Genomic DNA, 20676 nt, shown 5'->3' with positions numbered 1-20676 from the left:
GACAATTTAATGTCATGTAAAGAAGTGCAGATTTTATTCTGCTGGTAAAGGGGAGGTGGTAGTAGAATGTGGGAGGGACCCGATCAGTGTGTAGAGGAGGCTGTAGACTGGCACGGAAGGGACTTCTCAGTTGGCTCCTGTAAGAGTCTGATAGCATCCAAATTAGGGCAGTGGTTATGAAAGCAGAAAAGCAAGGAATGAGGGGCAACGTGGAAGTCAAATCAGTGCTGCTTGATGGTCACTTGGAGGTGGGCAGTGGGGACAGAGGGGAATCTAAGATGATCTGGGATAATTTGGGGGAGCTTGAGGATGTTAGTTTTGCTTTAGGCTCTGTGTTTGCCTTAGCAGTTTTCAGCAAATTGCCTGATTAGAAGTCAAGGACCGTTGTCCTGTCCAGCCTGGGAATGCAAGAGGTGATTGCTTGCTATAAAGTCAAGGGTGCCGTGTCTCCCTTCTCATTCTCTCCCTCAGTGGGAGGGCTGATGGGAGGGTTAGAGTACGGCTATCAGTGCAAGTGTTGTAAAGTCTGGTGCCTGATCCAGGGAGGAGGATAACATTTATCAGTCCTCCACTGTTTCACACATTTTTGAGAGTAGAAGAGATGAGAGGAGGGTGAATCTTCAAATCAATGGGATGATGTGAGTTTTCTTTAAAGAACATCTCAAAGTCATATACGCAATTTAAACGTAATCCTGAGGAAATCCAGGGCTTAATCACAGGTTCTGGCCCAGTGGAAGCCCTTCAAGTAATGTTTACTGAATTAAGCAACATAAAAAGCAGTGTGAAAGTATAATTTATTTTATGCTAATCAGAAGCTCTGATTGACTTCTGAAAGGAAGATCATGGAATTCATGTTTTTAAGGATGTGTATCAATGGTTGCAGTGTTAGATGCCCACAAATAAAGGATATTCAAGATAGGGACCAGGTGGCCTCCACCTTAAACTTGGCTTGTTAGCACTCCTATGGACAATAGCTCAGTTTGTTTATTCATAAGTCTGTGTGGTCTCAATTATTTATGGTTTTCTGCTAAAACTGGATGTGGTTCCTTTGGTCCTGCAGTATCCATCTGGGTCATTGGCACGCCCCCGCTGTGTCCGTGTGTGCAGTGTGTTTATTGGCAGTGCAAAATTCGGCAGTATGGCAGGGAAATCACATTTTAACAGGCTGGGGAAGGTGTCCTGTGGCCGCGTGGGAGAACGTGAGGCGGTGCCAGGAAGCTTCCAAGCTCTTTGAGAAGGGCTCTCTCCTGCAGAATTATCAGTCTAAACCTGTGGTAGCTCCTTCAATTTTGAATGTTTTTTAAGGGGAACAGATTGAAGCCCTCTCCTGCTGTGTTGGACTGTCAGAGGGAGAGAGAAAAGTGATGCTTCCTGCTGCTCCAGAAGGGAAGTGAATCAGCAGGGCCCTGGTTTCCTTCAAACTCTAATTACTGTCTTTGCTTCTGAGACTGCCTAATGCAACGGCTACCCTTTTAAAATCTGAACTCCAGGGTCTGACACACGGAGGGGCAAGAGAACAGACCAAACCTGTATTAGTTCACAGAACTCCAATTCTTTATTAATCACAGCTTGCTCACAATGACATACAGGAAAATAGCACTAATGAAGAGTAAATATGCAGGCAGCAACCTTCGGGAGTTGGGAGTTGGGGGAGAAACGACTTCAAAACTGCGATAGGTACTTATGGTGGGTATCTGTTGATTCTCTCAGTTGGCACAAACGCCCTGCCTAGCCCCCTTGACTGCGTCAGCCCTCATAGATGGAGTAATATATATAAATATTTTTTTAAATAGGCAGGATTGCCTCACACTGGGGAAGAAAGACCAGCTTAAGTGAAAGTCCGCAGTGTTTTTGACTTTGTTTGCGTGTGTGTTTGAATGCAACAATCAGCTCACAGTTTCCAAGTGGAAAAATATTCAGTAGCATCATGTACTTGTACTATAGGTAAGAGCTTAAAATGAACATCATCAATCATGGCATCCACAAATAAGCCACCTGACACATGAATTCATTCCATCAAAAGAACTTAAACTAGAGAATAAGCCCACTTCATGAAAAGCGATTTCACGGCTGCTTGAACCATCTGGGTTAGGATCTGTGTTCAGCACTTTAAAAGGTTCAGCTTTTCGCTTCTACCCAGATTGATCTCAGATCTGTCTTTTTCGTCCATCCCTTTCTAAAGCCAAAGCACATTTGCAGCACATAATCCAGTAGAAGCAGAAGTAAATGCTACGAGTAGTGGTTTCTCTTAGCCTGGTTTTGTAGTTCTTAGGCAGTTAGTAGATTATGAGCGGACAAATGTGGTGATTTGTGTGGAGTTGTAATACCTGTGATCTAGGTATGGTCTCAGTCAAGTTCAGAGATTACCAAGCTGTCTAGGTCAGTAGGCAATGGTGGGTTTCTAGCACCAAAGACTGTCTATTGACCTCATTTTTCTGTTGGAATGAAAAGGGCAGGGAATGGAGTCAGACATGGGGAGCTTCAAAAAGAACAGACCTAGCAAATTCATTTGAGTGGAAAGACACAACATCAAAAGCCTGTTACAGGACATGTAAGATTATGAAATAACTTGCATAATGCAATACTTGTATTTTTTAACAAAAATGTAAGTATTTACAAAATAAGATCCAAGGTATTTTTTAAACATCAAGCAAAACATTCTGCAAAGAGACCGCATTGATTTTTTTTTTTATTTTTGATTCTGTTTTTTGTTTTTTATAATGAGTTCTTTTTAAACCATGTCATACATTTCCCATACTGATATCGCATGATCCATTATAATATAGGCAGGGGGATTTACTAATGGTGGGGCGTGCCATACCCTCTGTCGCTTCAGCCAGACAGTTCGACCTGGAGTTCCTTGTTCCTGCGCACCTCCGCAGCATGCCTCTCCTGAAAAACACCGAAGGGAGACGAGACATCAGGAACCTTGTCTGGTCCACAGAGAATTAGGAGGGCTCGCCCACTAATTTGGCTACTATGCGCTTGACTGGAAGTAACCCCCTTTAGCGCCTACCTTTAGGAAATGTTCTCATTTCAAAGAAAGGAAAACGTGGAATGCAATAAGGGTCACATTACAGAAGATCATAGAAGACTAATAGTGTCTAAAAAAATTTTATAACTGTATTTGATTAAAATGATGAACAAAAGATCATATGATTAAGAGAATTTAAAAAAAAATTAAATTTTTTGATTAAGAGAATTTTGACTATTAGGACTACTGTATAAATCCAGAGAATAGCAATAAAGTATCATCCTGTCTTCTCTATCATTTTGAACGGTGTTTTTCCTTTTCCCTAACATTTTAAGGGATTTATAATTGCCAGTGGACACTTTGGGAGGATGAGATGCAGGAACAAGACTTTTTGTATGCTTCCTAAATTCTTCACCCCTTAGTCAAGGGCTTTCAAAACTTGAGTCCAAATGACCTCTCCAGTCTTACCCTCCACCCTTCTACGCCTGCTTGATTTCTCGGTTTAACGGAATTGTCTTTTTTTTTTTTTTTTTTTTGCGGTACGCAGGCCTCTCACTGTTGTGGCTCCTCCCACTGCGGAGCACAGGATCCGGACACGCAGGCTCAGCGGCCATGGCTCACGGGCCCAGCCGCTCCGCGGCATGTGGGATCTTCCCAGACCGGGGCACGAACCCGTGTCCCCTGCATCGGCAGGCGGACTCTCAACCACTGCGCCACCAGGGAAGCCCCGGAATTGTCTTTTCCTGCACTTTTCAATGCTGGAGATTCCAAGCCTTCCAGTTCCAACCACCAGGATAGTAAACAGACTCTTTAATCCCTGTAGCGGTTGTCTCTTTCTCCGTGAAGACTTTCATGAGACTGAAAACTATCTCACTTTCCATTTGAAAACCTGCATTAATCTTCCCTTTTTCTGTGGCAGCCGTTTTATTCTAACTTGTGCTTTGGTCATTTCTGTTCTTATCTCAGCAGCTCTCTTAGGCAGATGCCTACTTAGAAGCTCGCTGAGGGCCAGGGCTGCACTTTCTCACTCTTGTTGCACTTGCAGGGCCCAGCAGGTTCTCTTGCACATAGTGCATGATCAGTAGATGTTTATTTACATGAGGATCTGGGGCACTAAACTTGATTTGGGAACTAAACTCTCTGAGAAGGGAACTGATAGGAAAGGTGGAATTCTATTTTTAGTACACAGTTCTGCCTTGGATGATTATAAGCACGTGGTCTTGCCTATCACAGGTGATAAATAAATAAGTGTTAAATTGAAATTGAATTTTTAAAATATTAATTGTTATTAGTATTATTTATTTTTCTATTTAGAATATTATTTATATTGCTACTTTACTCCCCTGCAGCTCCAGAAATTCCTTGTGGCTCTATAGCAGGGGTCCCCAACCCCCAGGCCACAGACAAGTACTGGTGCGTGGCCTGTTAGGAACCGGGCTGCACAGCAGGAAGTGAGCGGCGAGCGAGCGAGCGAGCGAGCGAAGCTTCATCTGTATTTACAGCCGCTCCCCATGGCTTGAGTTACCGCCTGAGCTCTGCCTTCTGTCACATCAGCGACGGCATTAGATTCTCACAGGAGCGCGAACCCTACTGTGAACTGCGCATGCGAGGGATCTAGGGTGTGCGCTCCGTATGAGAATCTAATGCCTGATGATCTGAGCTGGAGCTGAGGCGGTGATGCTAGCACTCGGCAGCTACTGCAAATACAGATTATCATTAGCAGGGAGGTTTAACTGCACAGAGACCATAATAAACCAACTGCTTGCAGACTCATATCAAAACCCTACGAGTGAGTGGCAAGTGACAATTAAGCTGCATCTTACAGAGTAGACTGGACATAAGCAACACACTTCGGGTGTCACTGTCTCCCATCACCCCCAGATGGAACCATCTAGTTGCAGGAAAACAAGTTCAGGGCTCCCACTGATTCTGCATTATGGTGAGTTGTATAATTGTTTCATTATATATTACAGTGTAATCATAATAGAAATAAAGTGCACAGCAAATGTAATGCGCTCGAATCATCCCGAAACCATTCTCCACCCCCGCCCCGGGTCCACGGAAAAATTGTGTTCCACGAAACCAGTCCCTGGTGCCAAAATGTTGGGGACTGCTGCTCTATAGATTCCTTTAGTTCAGAGGCAATGATCTTGACCAGCTATAAAGTAAATCTTATCATTAAGCTCTATTAATCTCAAGTAGTCTCTGCTTATAGATTCCTTATAATACTAAGCATTTATTAGGCACTTAATATGTACCAGTTCTGCATAGGTACAGATTTTACCTGTATTAATTCCCTTGATCCTCGAAACAGTCCTGTGATGGAGGCTCTATTCTGGTACCCATTTTACAGATGAAGAAACTGAGGCACAGAAAGGCTAAGTCACTTGCCCAAGATCACAAAACTAAGAAGCAGCAGAGCTGAGACTCCAACCCAGGGAGTCTGGCTATACAGCCCCCATTCAACCACGGCTATATAGCCTCAATGTGAACGTGAGGAGAAAATTTTAGAGTTGTATGGAAAAATATGTCTTTTCAAATGTAGGTTCTGGGAGAGAAAGGCATGTACAGCCTTACATTTCTTTCAAAGATACAGAGTTAGAGTAAACAGGAAGTTGATTCTAGAGAAAGAGTTTAAAAGCAATTTTATTTAATTGGTTTAAATGAGCTTTTTGTCTGTATTCAAAAGCCATGAAGAGAAGAGGGAAAAAGCATGTATAGAGAAATCATGTCCGGTCTGGAAATGTCACAGGGGAACTAGGATGAATGCAGCTGACTCTTCTTTCTTTTTGTTCTGTTATGGTGAGGAAAAAGATGCCATAAAATCTTTTTCTCATGCAGAAAGAAACTAATTAGTAAGACCTGAGCTCTGACAAAAATTGAGAGAAAGCCCAGACCATCACTACGTTAGGAAGAAAACCAGCCTCAAGCCTAAAGATTCATATAAACTCAAATTTATAATATAACAGGAAAGATTATAATCAGTATTATTAGGCTACTTTGGAGCACACTTCTTATTCAGCTCAAAATTAGTTGCAAAGAAATGGATTTTGCCATAGGAAAGAAGAAATATAATCTGTGAGCTTGAGATAACATGAAAAAAAAAAGGAAATTTAAATAAATGCTGAGCTTCTGGGAAAAATATTGTTTATTTTCAGGCATTCTAGTAAATCTATTATTTGAAAACCTTACATTCAAATCATCAAATATATACTCAAAATTGTAATGTGATTTCATATAAAAATGTGGGAGAATCAAAGGCAGATAGGCAGGGGGCGTGTAATTTTCAACATAGTCTGTTTTTTTTTTAATCAGCAAAATGTTGGCAATTGTCAGACCTTGAGTAAGAGGTTACTGAGGAAGTTGTGATGCTCTGAGAAAGTGCATCAAGAGGTCAAGTCTCTTCTTTGATAATATTCATTTCATTATTGAGCTTCTAATATTTGCCAGGCACTGTCAGACACGCCGGGTTAGACAGAGTGAAGCAGATCTAAATTTATGATGTTCTCTACAACTTACCCCCTCGCTCCCATCAATATAATAGCGCTTGAGCACTTGTATGCAACAATTTTTTTTTTTTTTTGCGTTACGCGGGCCTCTCACTGTTGTGGCCCCTCCCGTTGCGGAGCACAGGCTCCGGACGCGCAGGCTCAGCGGCCATGGCTCACGGGCCCAGCCGCTCCGTGGCATGTGGTATCTTCCCGGACCGGGGCACGAACCCGTGTCCCCTGCATCGGCAGGCGGACTCTCAACCACTGCGCCACCAGGGAAGCCCGCAACTATTCTTTTGATATGCAAAAATGTGTAAGAGATGGTTTTAGGAAAAAATTCTGATACTTGGAGAAAATCTGATTAGAGAGATTTCTGTACTGGAAGCGAAGAAATATGAGGTCTTTCTTTTACTTTACCTTTAAATATCCCCTTCACCTCACTAGGTATCAAATCTAAACAAAAGACTTGAACTAGATGACCTAGGGTATCAATTCCAATCCATGAAATCCTATTATATGAGTATTTAAATGCAAGATGAGATTCAACATCATCAGAATCCTTCTTTTTGCTAATAACTATGAACTTGCAATGCAAAAGAGGGGTCAGGAGTGAGTCAGGAGTGCAGGAAAGCACATTTTCATACATGAAGAGGACGTTGGTCATGGGAGCATTATCAACATCCAATGCCGCTGCCAAGTCTGCTTACTGTGCAGTGTTTTAGGATGGCCAAAGTTACAACTTTAGCTTAGTATAAAAGTTTGGAGTCAAAAAGACATGGGTTCAAACCGAGACTCTGCTATCTGCTTAGCTTTGTGATCTTGGCCAGATGGCTTAACCTTTCTAAGGACCAGGTTCCTTAGATGCGAAATGGGAATGATAACAGTATTTCCTTCTAGGGCTGTAGTTTGGATTAAATTCCATAGTATGTGTCAAATGCCTCGCCTACAGTGAGAAATCAGTGAAACCTAGTTTAATCCTCTTTTCCCTTTCATTTTTCATTTATCAGACATATTCCATAGGAAATAGTTACACAAGTAGCATTCATGAATCAGAATGATAAAGAAAAAAAAGTCAGATGAGAAGCATGAAAGGTTACAACAGATGGAAATTGATAATGGTTGAAATCTCTATCTAAAGGGTTATATATCATCAAAATCATCTCTTAGAAAAAGAATCACAGAATGTTACTCCCTGAAGAAAAAACATTTATCCTTTCTATATCCAGATTATTTTGCCTATGTCTTTAGCCTTCACGCAATTAAAAAAAAAAGGAAACTGTAAATCATAGCTAATGTGATATAGGTGTGGCTAACACAAGGAAAAAGGGACATGGAACTCCAATTTACTGAGCCATTTCTCAGACAGGTCCTGGTCCACATTCAAAGGGTGTAATTAGAAGTACATTTAAATGTTTGATGTTAAAGTTATATGTTTAATGAATGTATCTATGGTCAAAATGATTATACATGCTTTAATTGATTTTTCAAAACTAGCTATTCACTACAGTTCCTGGTTGTGTTTGACAAGAGAGCTGCTATGACCCAGGGTTCCAAATGGGTCAGGTGGTGGATTTTCTGTGGGATACTGTCTAGTGGGTTAGGGGAAGAAGCACACGTGGGGGAAGGAGAACGTGTCTCTTATCCTTTCTGTATGGCGAGAATAGGTGTTGCCTCTCTCTCTGTCTGTCTCTTTCTATTTTTTAGAAATAGAAACTCCAAGAATAAGAACATTTTTAATTTTACTGCAGGGTCAGTCATAATCTGCAGTGTAGTCATAGACTACAATTTTGAGCCCTGAGCATGACTATTCATGTCACTCAATTTGAGTGACTGAAACAGGTTAGACTAATGCAGGTCTTTGTGGCACAGGCATCTTTTTGCTCACACCCTCTTCATTTGATTCTTTTCTATATGATAAGTTGGAGTGCTGAGATGAAGTGCTAAGGAAACAGAAACGGAAATTTAAAAACAGTGTAACATTCAAAATTGTACTGAGCACAAAGCTAATATGTGTCATGTGTTCAGTAAATGTATCATCATCATCATCACAACTACATTTATTATCATTAATAATTATTAGCCGAATGATTAATAAACTAATAATCATAGGATATGTTCTCATATAGGGGATAGTAGAAATTGTGAGAGGCATGAGGAATCCTGGGAATAGAATAGAGAGAAAAGAGAGATCATGAGCTGAATTATGTATGTACGTATGTACGTATGTATGTATGTATTCAAAAATATTTGTTGAGCTCTTCCACATTCTAGGCACTGTGTGTTCAGTGGTGAACAATATAGACACAGTACCTGCCCACCTACTACTCACATGTTAGTGTTTTTATATTTTTATAGGTGCTCATTTATTCAAGAAATGAATAGTAATGTATGTTGAAAAAAGAGTGTAACATTATAGTTGAAGGGAGAAAGAACATGTTTACGGAAAAATCAAAAAGATTTAAATATCATTTATGACAACATAACAGAACATATTTAAGAAGGCTTTAGCTCAGTGCTTTTCAACCCTGGCTAAATATGAGTGCTTATGGGTAAGCTTTAAAAATGCTGATCTCTGGGTTCCGCTCCAGACAGCTACATCAGAAGCTCTCATTTTAAAGAGCTCTTCAGTAAGTTCTAAAGTGCAACCGGGATTGATTTTGCTTTAGGCTTTCAGTCTTATCTAAAGGCTTTGTGCTAACATGGCTGGGACTCTGAGAGGTCTGTGGGAATTCATCAGTGAATTACACTGAGGATACCATCGTAGCCACCATCGAGGGACATGCTCTGCTCAAATGCTCAATTCAATTAATTGAGAAGGAGGGGGACTGAGGGCTGGGTGGTAGGCAGATTGCTGCAAAAGCTCACGTGGAATTGTATCACATCTCTTGGCTAATCGGTAGGGCCAGTGAGGGCTGTCAAAGTGGTGGGCACTTAGTGTGGTTGCCTCATGACTATCTCACTAATAGATGTCATTTCAGTAATAACCATCTTTTGACATGGGAGATTCCAGAAAAGCTTATGTTATATCGGCAGTTTCATGCACTTTCAGCATAATGATTATTATTGATCCTCTTTTTAATTTCTAACTTCATTGCAGTAATTTCATTCAGAAAAAATCACAATAAAAAACTAACTTTGTCTTATTTTAGGAAGAAGCATAGTAGTTTTAGTACATACAAACACATATACCATATGTCAACAAAAAATCTACAATGTACTTAAAATACATCAAATGGAAGTAAAGTTAGTATGCTCTAAGGAGTATCTCCACTTTACTGAGAAGATAACAGATCTTGGCTGTCACTGGTCAAAGATTCTATTAGATTTGAAAAGTGTCTCTTTAGCTATGGAATACCAGGGAAAATGTGGCCCTAAAAATGATGTGGGCTGCATCACTCAGCACAGGATAAAATGCTGTCAGCTGAGATTTACATCAGAAAAAGCTACAAACCGCTAGTTCTCAAACCTGACTGCATACTGGAAACATCTGGAGAGTTAAAAAAAATATATGGATGCCTGGATCCCACCCCTGGAGATTCTGCAGCCTGATGCCAGGAATATTAAGCATTCCACAGGTTGATTATTTCCAGGACAAACTGTATGTATGTATGTACGTACGTATGTATGCATGTATGTAGACATGCAAGTGTGTATGCAAGTATGTATGCATGGAGGGAGGAGACCAATTCTGGGTGAGAGTGAGAAGAGAGAAAAAAGGAGCTGGCCAGAGGGGTGGGTGAAGAAAAATACACAGAGAGAAATAAATTGCCCATTAAAATCCAGCACTTCTGGAAATAATAGTTAAATATGCAAATTTTATGAACTATTTTACAACTGAAATCAAGAAGGATCTGCTGTGTGTTTGACTATGTGTAATTTTAAAAAACAGTAATGCTCCTGGATAGCCTTGGGTTGATATGTCTTTTTAAAATTTAATTTAATTTTTTAACAATTTTATTTTATTTATTTATTTTTATAAGGAGGTTCTTATTAGTTATCTATTTTATACATATCAGTGTACATATGCCAGTCCCAATCTCCCAATTCATCCCCACTTGGATTGATATAAATCTTGCACTGGATATTAAAGGTCTAATTGCCAATCCTGGAATAAAAGCAGCATGCCCCATTCCTAGCAATGCCATTTGCTTTTATTTTTTTAGGGCCTAGGATGAGAGATGAAGGTTGATTCACAGTTATCCTGAGTAAAAGGTACAGTGGTTCTGAGAGAACAATTTCTAGAGGATTTCCGGGGCTGTTCATCCTGACTGATGGGAATAGTTATATGTTCAGGTTGGTGAGAAGAAAGGCACCGGGAAATTGAAGGCACCAGAAAATTGAGTAAATGAAGTTCCCCTACTAGCTTTTAGTGTAGATTTTCCTACATGGAGAGAATGGGTTTTCCGCTGTTCATAAATATTCTGTCCTTTTCTGACAAATGTTTTTCCTAATGTATGGAAATATGTCCAAATATATTTTGACAAAACCTTTACAAATTTATTATATATTAATTATTAGACTAAATATTAAATTTATTATTTACTATATATTATTGTCTTTTATTACTGATTGTATGAAATAATATTTCCAATTTAATATTTTTCCAGTAGATGGGTTCCTGAGATTTGTACCGAAGTCTGTTATACATTTGAAAAGCAGGAATCAGCCTCCCTCAAACTATTCACCATTGGAAAAATCTGACAGAATTCCAGCTTTAAGTCCTACTCTCATTCTTCAACCATGTTGCAGTGCCCACTAAGGCCATGCTACCCCGGGAAACCCTGCCCATGGGCTTAGGTGCCTTATGCACCCACAGCAGAGATTGATTAAGTCTCTGGTGCCTGGGCATTTGAGAGTTCATCTGGCCGTGTTGCATACGAATGTATGCATCTGCTCAGGACTCTGTTATGATTACCTTTTCCTGCAGACGTTCAATAATAGCAGCTAGATTAGCCTCACGGTTTTCCTTAATTTGTTCCATCTTCAGGATCAGCTTCTCCTCTGCCATTTTGCTGAAGTTGTTGTTCTCCTCCAAAGCCTTCTGGAGGACCTCTCGCTCGTGTTCCCGCTTCTCTGCCAATTGTTTCAGCACCTGAGCCTCCTGAGACTGGGGAAGAAAAACATATCCGTCTTAGAATCACCCAGACACAAACCTGGTGGAATAATGGTCCACTGATTCAAGACAGCATTCTTTTCAAATGAATAGTACTTCTAGCCTTGAGCACTGTTGTCAATTCCCTGCTCATCTGCATGCCTTAGAATTCTCTATAGAATGCGCAGAGTGGGGAAATGCAGTGAGCTGAATTTTCAGCTGTGAGTTTTTCCGGACAGATTGTTATAGAAGAAGAAGCATTTTACCCTCCTGGAAGAGTTTTTGTTTTCATAAGTTGCTGCTAGGCATTTATGCAACAGGGAATGCTGTAATTAATCACCTGATGGCAACATCCCTGGAAGCCTGAGGAAAATAGGTGAGGATTGGGGCATGTTCCCATCTTTTTCCTGCCTCATTGTTTTTGATCAGTTGTAGGCCGGGCCCTGCAATGAGCCTTTCAACTTTCCCTAAATTGTTAAATCCACTTTCTCATTTTATTCCATGCCCACCTCTGCTCTTTCTTTTTTTTACCATGCACCACATTCTCTTTGGAGACTTTGGGAACAGTGCAAACTTCATCTCCATATGGCCACAGACAACAGAAAGTCCTTTTCTGGCCCCGTCTTGAATATGCCAAGGCCACCCGGGTCACCTGTGAAACCCTGTGATTGCTCAGTGATTACAGCAGAAACATCAGAAACCTGTGTACCCCACTCCTGCACGTCCCACACATTTTTGCACACCGTAATTCTCCCGCAGCATCAGGAGGTTATATGGTTCTTTATGCTAACAGTCAGAGGGGTGCTTGATAATTATGCCGAGGCCCGGTATCCACCTGCGAGATTCTGACTCTGCAGTTCTTTGGTAAGACCCAGGAAGCTATATTTTTGATAAGCAGCCCTAGTGATTGTAATGCAGGCAGTTCACAGCCTACTTTTTGAAAAATACACTGGCATGCGCTTTGGCGTCAGGTCTGTGTTTAAGTGCTGACTGTGTCAATGACCCTGGATATATTAACATCTTTCCACATTCACCTTCTCCTCCAATTATGCAGCTAAGAGCAGTCTTACCCAATAATGAACTATCCAGGTTTAAGACTAAATTATTACACATCCATAGTTCCTGGGTAATTCCTTGGGATCAGCTGGTCCTCTGAGGTGAGGCTTCAGAGGATTCATTGTAAATGTGAATATCTAAACAACGGTAGATCAAACAAAGATTTCATGGGCTAAATATTGGTTACCATTAAAAACATTAACAGGAAGATATTTCAGTTGATGGCAGTGGTCGTGGGCCCTTACTGGAGAGATTGTGATGTGTAAACAATACGAAGTCTGACAGGGAAAGAAACTTTTCCTTAGATAAAATTCTACAGGAATGGTAAAAACAGACAGCCTTAAGAGTCTTTGTTGATGTGGTTATTCTGAAGTTTATCAGGAATGTGTCTAGTGACTCATTGGAGATTAAACAGACAGTTCTGGGAACCAGCCCCACTTCTTGTTTTAACCCCGTAATCGTTTCACTGACATCTTTAGTGGACCCATTTCATTCTTGCTTTGTTATAACTTGCAAAAAATCTACTATGAAAAATGATAAAATGTTAACACAAAGTAAGTTCAAGATCAAATGGAGCCTTTCTGGAAAAAACATGAAAAAATATTTTCTAGTTTATTCATCCTTCTGCCTCTAGGTGGGGCTATTGGTAAAACATCCTACATGGATTTTGCTTATCTACTGCTACCGGGACTACTGAATTGTGACACAGGGAAAGAGAGACTGACAAAAGGTGTGTGAGTGTTTAAAGTTTCTCTCTGAGCAAAGTCTTCACAAAATTATTTTTTTGGCATATGCATAAAGATAGTAGCTATCTCATAGGACTATTTGTCAGCATCAAATGAAATAATGTTTGCTAGGGATTCAGCACAGTGTCTAATATGGAGGAAGTTAGTACTGAGCAAACGGCAGCCATTATTATTGAAAGGAAAACTCAAAACACTTGTGACAGGAGAGGACGGCAGTTGAACCTCCTGCTACACCTAAGCTCGGATGTAGAATCTTGGTTATCTCACGTGTGCAGGATATCTGTTCACATTCCTTTAGTTATTGACGGTGAGTAGATTCAGGTGTCCTCGTGGTTGGTGACAGTCAGCCCTTCCTTAACTCCGTCCTCTCCACCGGCACACGTACACTGAATGGGGCTGTACTGCTAAGAATTTTCACGCTTAAGGAAGCACCACAAAGAAGTAAGAGGAAATGACTTTGATCTTTCATTTCATAAAGTTCAATTCAATTTACGTAACCTAAGTCCAGAAAACTTTTTGAGGGAGAGAAGTCTGGGTTATCACAAAACAAGGGTGCAATGTGTCCAAGAATTATGGATAAGATTGGGGCCTTAGGTATCTCTTGTAATGGGCAGAAAACGATGGGGCAGCTTCAGGAAACCAAAGAACACCAAATCAATCAAAATAAAGCAAAACAAAAATTTTCAAAATCCTCTATAGCAGTGCTTTTAGATTGTATTCCTCTGTACGACATGGTCCATCAGCCAAGGCTGCTGAAGCCAGTAGATACGTGAACTTTCTGCTCCGTATGTTAGTAAGTCCCTTTCCCCTCCTCTTTCTCCCATAGATCAGTGCTTCCAGCGCTGCCCTGGATAGGATCTACCTGGATTCTTCTGTGGCCCTTTCTCGCAGAGTTACCGTGGATAGTTATCCAGAAGCAACTGCGTAATTTTTAATTTTCAGATGCTCAAATTAACTTTGGCACTTTGAAATCGTGCTGTAACTTGATGTTTATATTTGTGCTCTTAATTTTCTTTTGTGAAAGAGCCGAAACCAGTCGGGAGACAGCAGGGGAATAGGATTGAGAAGGGAAGGCCTTGGCATTGAAATGGTAATAGAGCAATACATTCCTTTTCAGATCTCTTGCCTTGGTGGGACACATTTGGTCTGTGTGAACACAGACTCCCTCGGGGGCCCATAATCACGAAAGGAGGGAGGCCTATTGCATTTGTGGAGTGTGGCATTTGGCTCAGTTCGAAATGCCTCAATTAATGGTGTTAGTACTTTTGCAGCCACTGGGGCTAAATGAGATTACCCAGCCTAGGTGTCAAGCGCATTCCTTTAGCACAATTAATGGGGTAAAACAGAAACAGAAGGCAGTACAGAACGTTCTCACGTGAGGCCGCTGCTCAATGATGAAGACCTGCCTAACTGGGCCAGGCCACCCTTCAGGGCCACTCCATGGAGCCTTTCCTTACGCACTGGTAGGGATTGTTATAACCACCATTGCCTCAACTCATGCATTAGTAGGATCTAATAATTATATATGTTTCAAATATTTAAAGCTCAAGTCCATGGAAAAAAAATACAGGATGAGAAGTTGATTATGGAAAGAATTCCTCACCAAGAAAATACGTCTGCCTCCCTGTTTTGGTTCTTCCTCATACGTACTCAACTCTTAAATTCTTCCATGGAGCTAACAGCCCTGAGGGCTTTGACCTCAGTTCCTAGGGTCTCTGGAACTCCACTGCGGCAGAGAGTCATAATTCTTCTTCCTTCTTACATAGCCTGGCCTCCAGATATCACCACCTATAACCTCTAACTTTGTTCCTGGGGAGAAATTGATTCTATGAATACAGCTTTAATCCCCCCAGTCACAGCCTCACTGGTCCTGATTCTAATATTTCTATCAATAAGCAAATAAGTATTTTGTCCGGAAAACTGCCTTAAAACAGAAAATGAGTGTGAGGATGTGATATATAAAAGTAGAAGCATTTTCCTTCATTTCAATCGGAGTAAAGTTTTTGCTACGTGGTCGAATAGGTATTCTTACTTTATTCCTTGTTTGGGCAGATTAGCAGAAGGGAATCTTGATTGACTTATAGGGAGGCTGGAGAGGTGGGATTTGCTAAAGGTTGTTAAAACTAAATTGTTTAAGGGAAAAGGATCTGACCATGGAGGCGCATTTCTGAATAGCATGTACCTAATGTTGAAGGTCACTGAAACGCGGAAATAGAAAATGAGGGCATGATGCAGGTATAATGCGAACGTCAAGGCAAAGTATTTATAGAGCTAAGACATCCAGCATGATGTTCTGGAAGATGAAGATCATCTCCATCTTGCTATTGTAATAGCGGAGCCACAAGGATGGTGAACACCTATTCTAGGCATAAATTTCCTCACACTGAACTCACTATCACTGAAATAATTAAAAGAGACATACGTGAAGGGAAAAATAATGAGATGGTGAGAAGAATTATTGTACATTTAGGAACACTTTAACTATATAATTTTCCAAAGAGGTTCATTACCATTTCTTATATTACTGAGTATAAGCATTTAATTACTGTATAATGAAATGGAAGATAAATTTGAGTTAAGTGGTATAATAAAACTCATTTTACTTTGTGTACACAGAGGGGATTTAAGACTATATTTTAGATAGTGCTAGTTTTTATTTCTATGTGTTCTGAAGTATACACGTTTCTACCTCTATTTTCTTTTAAAGTATTTTTTTTGATATGGACCATTTTTAAAGTCTTTATTGAATTTGTTACAATATTGCTTCTGTTTTACGTTTTGGATTTTTTGGCCGTGAGGCATGTGGGATCTTAGCTTCCTGACCAGGGGTCGAACCCGCACCCTGCATTGGAAGGTGAAGTCTTAACCACTAGACTGCCGGGAGGTCCCCATGGTGCTCTTCACACACGGGAAGAGTCTGTGGACCATATGTCACATTCTCTAAGGAGCAGAACGCTTCCTGAATGTTGAATTGTGAATAATCCAGCACTTTAGCTCATAATCATTGCTATACAAACCGCCCCTCTTTTACTGGATTCGACTTTAGTTGCCATCTACAATGTGAGATGCCGACAAATGGAAAAGGTAAGTCTATCATGTTTGGTGACAAATGGTCCACTTCGAGGCTATATTATTAAAAATAAGCAACACAGATTTCTTTCGGAGGTTCCATGACTTTGGAGTTGATTGTGCCAGTATTGTCAGTATGCCAATTATAGTTTACTGGAGTGGTTTGAATAACTTTCTTTTTAATTTAATTGATTTTAGCATGAGATTTTATCAATATCATTCAATTCCTTAAGTTTTCATCATTTTTTTTATAATACTAATTTTTCCAAGCCACTTTTAGTTGGGCTGAACTATTTATATATCTGTTACCTATCAAACCACCTCTGTAATTTGATAACTAATATTTTATAATGTTTAAAAATATTTATGAAATGTATTATACAGTAACATTTCAGCATCTGTGTTAATGAGAAGCTTTCTTTATAAAATCATGAGTTTGCTAGATCATCATCTCTGTGAGGTTGGAATTGGATGTGTTTTTACACAATAATAGCTGACACTTTCACAGTGCTTGTGATATGGAATAACTCTTTTAATTCTCACCATAACTCCAGGATGTAGGTCCTATTGTTAGTCTCATTTTACAGATGGATAAAATAAGACATAGTGAAATTAGGGACTTGCCCAAGGTCACACAGCTATTAAGTGGCGAAACCAGACTTTGATCACAGGCATTCTTTTAACCATGTGTTCTTAACCACTATGCTTTTAAAGATGCTCTTAAACACTGTACTTGTCTTGCCATATCACATAATTTACTGTCCAAACTGGGATACTTATGAGATTGAGATAATAATGATAACCAAACAGTAGGAATAAGCTGGGGTTGTCCTGGGCCAACTGGAATGTATGGTTAGCTTAGCTCTGCTGCCTCTCACTAAATAAATGTTTGTTGAATGAATAAATGGATAGATGGATAGATGGATGGATAACCGAAGAGTTCATATCATTTCATCCACATGGGTAAGCTGCTGTATGGAAACTATAATTTCAAATAATGAGCTTCAAATCTGACCTCATGAGGTAATGTGGTCTCATGGAGGTGAATACTGATTCTCAGAGATAATCAAAGAAGGAAGAAAAACATCAGGAAAAGGACTTATTCCTTTTATAATAATCTTCTACCAACTGATCAATGGAGCATTAATTCTGGTTCAAAGGAGCCTAAGGGAGGAGCATTTAACGTAGTGATGAGATGGTCAGTGCTGCAATAGTATCAACAGATGGAGTGAGGAATTGGGGAAACTGCCAAAACATCGAACACAAAGTGAATTGGAGCCCACACGGAGATGAGTCAGTGGCAGCCCTCCAGCTCTAGATCCAGCAGGCTCCAGCAGCACGGCCGAGGTAGGTCACTGTTTCCCAGACATGATCTCTAAATTCAGGTCCCAGAAGCAAGTCTTTCAAGGGTACTAATGGACGGGAGGGGTCTCATAACCTTTTTGTTTTAAAAGCCCTATCAGGAGTCATATTTCACCTTTGTGAAATACCTCTGTGTCTATCTTAATCCTTACTTTGAGTTAGAATTATGTTAATTCAGTGAGAGAATGCTTATTTTATGATAATCAGAAATAGTAATTGGCAGTTATAGATGCTTTGATTATAACCATGACAAAAGGAATTGATTAATACGTATTTAAATGTATTATGTTTGGTAGGCGGAATCGTTACAAACTTTTAGCTTGTAGGAAAGGAAATGGAACCAGAGCAATATAAGTGCTGCCGGTTACTCGGCTAGGTTGGACATCTGAGTATTTCTGAAAGCCTTTAGTGACTCCTCATTTCTTAGATAAAATGGAGTTTGGATACCTAACCTGGCATCGAAGGCCCTCCACAATCTCACCTCACTACTCTCCAACTCCCTACCCAAGGCCACTAGCCCAAACTACTGGTCTACCCACTGCCCTGAAAACACACTTTCTGCACTCTCACCTCTGGGTATCCTTAGTTCTGGAACCATTCTCTACATCTAGCACACTTTCATGTCTTCTCTATTTATCTAACACTATTATTTTTCTAGTCACCCAGCTTTTTTAAAGCAGATATTTCTTTGAACAGAGACTGTGATTCACAAGGAGTGAAATGGTTTCATCTTCCCAATGAACTTCTTTTTCATTTGAAGTCAGTGTCCTTAAAAATGCTACCTCTAACCTCAGTTCCTACCTCAGTCTCCCCTTGCTCCTTCTGCTCCCACCATACTGTCCTCTGTGTTATCTCTCGAGTAGTCCTAGCATACTCCTACCTCAGGGCCTTTGCACTTACTATTCTCTTTACTTCAAACTCTGTCCCACAGAGAAGAGTCCCATGGCTCACTCCTTACCTTCTTGCCTTTTTTTCAAATGTTTTCCCTCACTATCTTCATGCTTCTTTTCAAATGTTCTCATATTCAAGAGGGCTTTTCTGACCACCCCATATGAATAGCACTTTTCGCCCCAGAACTACCAATTCTCTTTGTCCTACTTTATTTATTACCATCTTACTGGGTTGAGCATGTGACCTGGCACAGGTCACTGAGACTCAATTCTAAGACTTCTGTTAGAACTATTAGGAAAGAGAAGCTCTCTTTCTGCTGGAGCTGCTAATTTGTGAGAAAAATAATTTGGGACTGACTGAAACAAAAAATCCTTGGTATTGAGACCAATTAGTTGCAGAAATAAATGATAAATGTAAAAAGAAATATTGAGCTCCTGGATCAAGCTGTGTTTGAAGCTGTAACCACTCTGAGGATTTTAGTCCCATACCCTCTTTTTGCTTCATTTAGTTGAGTTGGGTTTTGGTTATATGCATATCCTCACTTAGATAGTTACTGAGATATATGCACTTGCTAAAGGCTCTTTAAAGAGAATTAAAGAATTTAAAGAATTCTCTTTAAAGAGAATTAACAGTTCTTCAAATGAGTGCTAATTAAGTCAGTACAACGCAATAGAAAAAATCAATTAATGATTTCTTAAGCTGTCACTTTCTGTTAATCAGTTGTATTTTCTTCTAATTAAAACCCTAGTACCTGGACATAATCTATATAATGATGTTTTTGAAAATCATTTTTTTGCAAATTTTAGTAAGAGCAGAAATGTGGTGGAATACTGATTTTAAAGGGTTCCAAAGAATATTTTTCCTGGGTGTCACAATGCTGGATGATTACATTTGTAAATGTCTTTTAGCCACGTGGCCAATTTCTAGTTAAATTCAACGGTTTAAATGTGTAATTGTTGATAATTTGTTGTTGTCAGAGTACATGAATTTTACCAGAATCAGTAATTAGTTAACTCAGGGAATTTTATGAGAACATCCAGTTAATTTTGATCATCTCTGTGTTCTTTTTCTTTTAATAATTTCCTTCAAATTAAACATACCAGCAACATTCTGAGCTATGATGTTGAATTTTCATCTTTAATTTTCAATTTCAGGTCGGTTACTGACTTCTAATCAAGTCATGGCATCTCTATATGTCAACCTATGACCTCTACTTACAACTGTTAGCTATAAGATGCCAATGCTTCGGTGAGAACTTAAATTACCTTGACTGTAACATGCTTTCTACTATTGTAGTTAGTTATTCATATTTGTTGGCGACAGTCTCAAAGGACTGTAACTCTGAATATGTTAATTCAGTTTTACTATAAGAAGAAAGCTATAAATGACAACAAAAAAAAATGATAAATATTTCTAAAGCAACTTCCTGTATGTCTGCTTGGGTTAGTAGCTTAGTTTCCTTCCTTTGAAATCCAAATTTATAACAACAGTAATTGGTCAAATACAATAAATAATATGTAAAGAAATACTCACTGGATGCAAAGAGAACTTCACCTGAGTAAAAATTGAAATTGTGATCAGAAAGTTACACAATATAAGAAGATTTTCCAACCACAAAATGAAAACAAAAAGTATTTTTGGTTCAGAAAACTTAATCTAGGATTTATAATCTCTGAGCCTTGTTATTTGATGCTATAGTTATGTATGTACATATGTGTGAGTGTGTTTGTGTGTGTGTGTGCATGTAGGTATATATAAACACATATACATACACACACATTTGGGTTTGTTCTGCACTCCCTGTTAGAGAACTCAGTCTTTAGGAGAAGGACTATTTTCCTTTTCTTTGTAAGTATCCAACATAGAAGTGTTTAATGTATTGGCTAACTTTTTATAAACGTCTAAATAAAACTTAAAAATTATTATAAATGCAGAGTTTCCATTTAAATCATGAGACCATGCGTGGAGCATATTCTTAGGGACTACATGATTCTA

The 20676-nt window shown here is 39.5% G+C and overlaps 1 protein-coding gene across 1 annotated transcript in view; it reads right to left on the bottom strand.

The window, feature by feature from the left end:
- Positions 1-1530: 1530 nt before the first annotated feature.
- The window catches only part of STMN2 (stathmin 2), a 53311-nt gene continuing 34165 nt past the window's right edge, over positions 1531-20676 (bottom strand). Inside the window, exons 4-5 of the mRNA XM_065895178.1 lie at positions 11381-11572; positions 1531-2892 (exon numbers count right to left, since the gene is read on the bottom strand). Of these exons, the coding sequence (XP_065751250.1) occupies positions 2833-2892; positions 11381-11572 (252 nt within the window). The 3' untranslated portion in view covers positions 1531-2832. The remainder of the gene's footprint in view (positions 2893-11380; positions 11573-20676) is intronic.

Source organism: Phocoena phocoena, chromosome 17, assembly GCF_963924675.1.
Source record: "Phocoena phocoena chromosome 17, mPhoPho1.1, whole genome shotgun sequence".
Classification (NCBI taxonomy): domain Eukaryota; kingdom Metazoa; phylum Chordata; class Mammalia; order Artiodactyla; family Phocoenidae; genus Phocoena; species Phocoena phocoena.
This window is presented reverse-complemented; position numbering and strand designations above follow the sequence as displayed.